This window comes from Lolium rigidum, chromosome 7, assembly GCF_022539505.1.
Source record: "Lolium rigidum isolate FL_2022 chromosome 7, APGP_CSIRO_Lrig_0.1, whole genome shotgun sequence".
In the NCBI taxonomy this organism is placed as follows: Eukaryota; Viridiplantae; Streptophyta; class Magnoliopsida; order Poales; family Poaceae; genus Lolium; species Lolium rigidum.
In genome coordinates, this window is record NC_061514.1 from 117,833,536 (window position 1) to 117,836,579 (window position 3,044).

At 54.3% G+C, this 3,044-nt stretch overlaps 1 protein-coding gene across 1 annotated transcript; it reads left to right on the forward strand.

The window, feature by feature from the left end:
- The first annotated feature begins 311 nt into the window (after window positions 1-311).
- LOC124676037 (NAC domain-containing protein 92-like) lies at window positions 312-1,697 on the forward strand. The gene is made up of 3 exons (XM_047212117.1): window positions 312-492; window positions 588-880; window positions 969-1,697. The coding sequence occupies exons 1-3, from the start codon at window positions 312-314 to the stop codon at window positions 1,461-1,463; spliced, it is 969 nt and encodes a 322-aa protein (XP_047068073.1). The 3' UTR covers window positions 1,464-1,697.
- Window positions 1,698-3,044: the final 1,347 nt, after the last annotated feature.

Consider the following 3,044-nt stretch of genomic DNA (forward strand, 5'->3'; position numbering starts at 1 on the left):
CCCCTTCGATCAATCTGAATCCCTATCATCATCAGTTCCAAAAGGTAATCGATTGTCACCCTTCTGATCCCGATCTCTCTCTACTCTTTATTCGGTGTTCTTTCTAATGGATTCTTCTTGCATGCCTGCTATGCACCTATGATCCAATCCAGTATTATTCCAGCTTCTGATAATTGTTTGGTTAATTTCTAGAGGTGTGGTGATGGATACTGAATTAGTCTTGCCGATTTGTTGCCTGCTTGTCCTAGCCAGTTTATGCATATATTGACTAGATGTGCCAATGTTCATTTCAGGGATCAGGAATTGACAGGATGGAGCACGAGGAGCAGGATGAGCAGCGCGCCATGGAGCTGCCGCCGGGCTTCCGGTTCCACCCGACGGACGAGGAGCTCATCACGCACTACCTGGCCAAGAAGGTCGCCGACGGCCGATTCTCCGCCCTCGCCGTGTCCGTGGCCGACCTCAACAAGTGCGAGCCCTGGGACCTGCCATGTAAGCATCGATCACAGCACTTCTTCCCCTACACGCACCAACCATGCTAGGCACGAGCGAGCTGATCAACAAGGCGTGTGTGTGTGTGCATGCAGCGCTGGCTCGGATGGGGGAGAAGGAGTGGTACTTCTTCGTGCTCAAGGACCGCAAGTACCCGACGGGTCTGCGGACCAACAGGGCGACGGAGGCCGGGTACTGGAAGGCCACCGGCAAGGACAGGGACATCTTCCGGGGCAAGGCGCTGGTCGGCATGAAGAAGACGCTCGTCTTCTACACCGGGAGGGCGCCCAAGGGCGAGAAGTCCGGCTGGGTCATGCACGAGTACCGCCTCGACGGCAAGATCCACCCAGCCGCCGGCACCAGCCGTGGCAGCAGGACCACGCCCAAGGTAAAATTCCATCCGTTGTTGTATGCATGCTGCTTCGATCTGTGCATGGCCATTGGCGCTGACCGACGGCCGGACGTTTCGTTGGCAGAACGAGTGGGTGCTGTGCAGGGTGTTCAAGAAGAGCCTCGTAGATGTAGTGTCGTCGTCGGCGTCGTCGGCCGCCAAGAAAGGAGGCGTGGGGATGGAGCAGATCGGGTCCTCCGTGGCCGCCGTGACGCCCCTCCCTCCGCTCCTGGACATGTCCGGCGCGCCATTCGACCCGGCGGCACACGTGACCTGCTTCTCCAACAACGCGCTGGAGGCGGGCCAGTACTTCAACCCGACGGCGACGGACCATCACGGTGGCACCTCCCCGTTCTTGGCGAGCTTCACGCAGTACGGCGGGCAGCTGCACCACGGCGCGGGCCTGAGCCTGGTGCAGCTCCTCGAGAGCACCGGGTACCACCACCACGGACAGCTTGCGTGCAAGGGCGAGAGGCTGAGTGCGTCGCAGGACACGGGACTCACCTCCGACATGAACCCCGAGATCTCCTCGTCCTCCGGCCAAAAGTTCGACCACGAGCCCGCGCTCTGGGGCTACTGATCAACCAAGCTCCACGAGCCCGCTCGTTCATGGCGGTCGACCGATTGGTTACCAGTGCATTCACCTTGGCTGAATTACTGTAAATAAACCTGCGAGATCGAGCGAGCTGCTATGATTAATTAGCTTCATTATGGTCTGTATAGTTGTAGATTACTGGTGTGGTGATTTGATTTGGGGGTGTAATTAACATTATTGTATTGAGATCCATCGATCGATAGAACTACTAGTTCATTATCGTTTTGCCAGGTTACTTGAACTAATCAGTATCTGATATGGACATTTGGCAACTTCCAATCGTTAGCAAGTCTCAGTTAGGCTTTAATTAGTTCTCTGTATGTAAAAAGGTGTGTGTGACTGACTGACTATGCATGCAGTGTGCGATGATCTCACCCCTGAACCTAACAGCTTGACTTGTTGCGATAGCAGTTAGCACTAGCGGCTAATCTAGGAAATTAGACCCTAAAGAAGATTCGGTGGCGCTGGAGCTAGCTATGGTCCATTACTACACTATCTTGCTACCTTTGGCCCATGACTAGCATATCTCAACCATCACACGCAAATCTAATCTCAATTACTGGCCATCACATCACGTCGCCAACCTCGCACAGTGCGTGTGACACATGACGGGAAGGGAGCTTAGGTTGGCAGAGAGAATGAGAACACGCAGGGTTGTGTCACCAATTTGGTTCCCCATGCCTCGTCTCAATGCCCAGGCGGGCCCTTCTCATTAGCTCCGTAGCATCTGATTGGGTGGGCCCTCGTAGAGCCTCTGTTGTTTTCAATCCAAATCATGGTGGATCCAGTTCATGAGAATTATACTGCAGGACTATTCAACAGGGAATTATAATCGTAGGGAGCAGGAGTGACGGTTAGGTCAGCTAATCAGAGCTCCATGCCATGGATAGGAGGTACAGTGAATGGGACTTGTTGCCGCCGCTCGTCGTACGATAGGGAAAACATGACATTGGGGCTGAATCCGCCATGTGGCTCACTATCGGCATTACTGTGGCGAGAACCTTGACAACAATGTCATGGTGGTGCCTTAGTTGTAGAAGGCAAGCGAGGATGGTGAGGCGCTCCCTGGCACGTACGTGCCACTCCCTTAGCTTCCCCCGGGGCTCGACGGCGCCCAAAGTCAACAAGGTGATGTGCCACATTGACGGCCTCTATCTTCTCGATACCGGCCTTCATGCACCACTTCTCTATACAATCTTTTTGCGACTACGAATCAAGATTCAACTTCGCCGTCGGCGCCTTGCGCGGTTTGCTAAAGAGCATTGTCGCGCCCTTCGGACCGTCCGCCTTCGTCTTCAATGACGGTGGAAGCTTTCGACCCCATGGCTGCAAAGGATGAGTGTGTGGGGAACGGCATTGACGACTGGGTGCGAAAGACGTAGCGACAGGCAGGTGAAATGAAAGATTAGCCTGGAAAATGATAATTGTGAGACATACGGACCAGCTGTTATGTCAATGACACGGCTGGCCCACCACTCTCCATGTCACCAACGTGTTGCGTCCGGTGCGTCCGTAAAGAGCCCTAGATAGCGAAAATGGCATCGGCGCGTCAAGACACTCCATTAA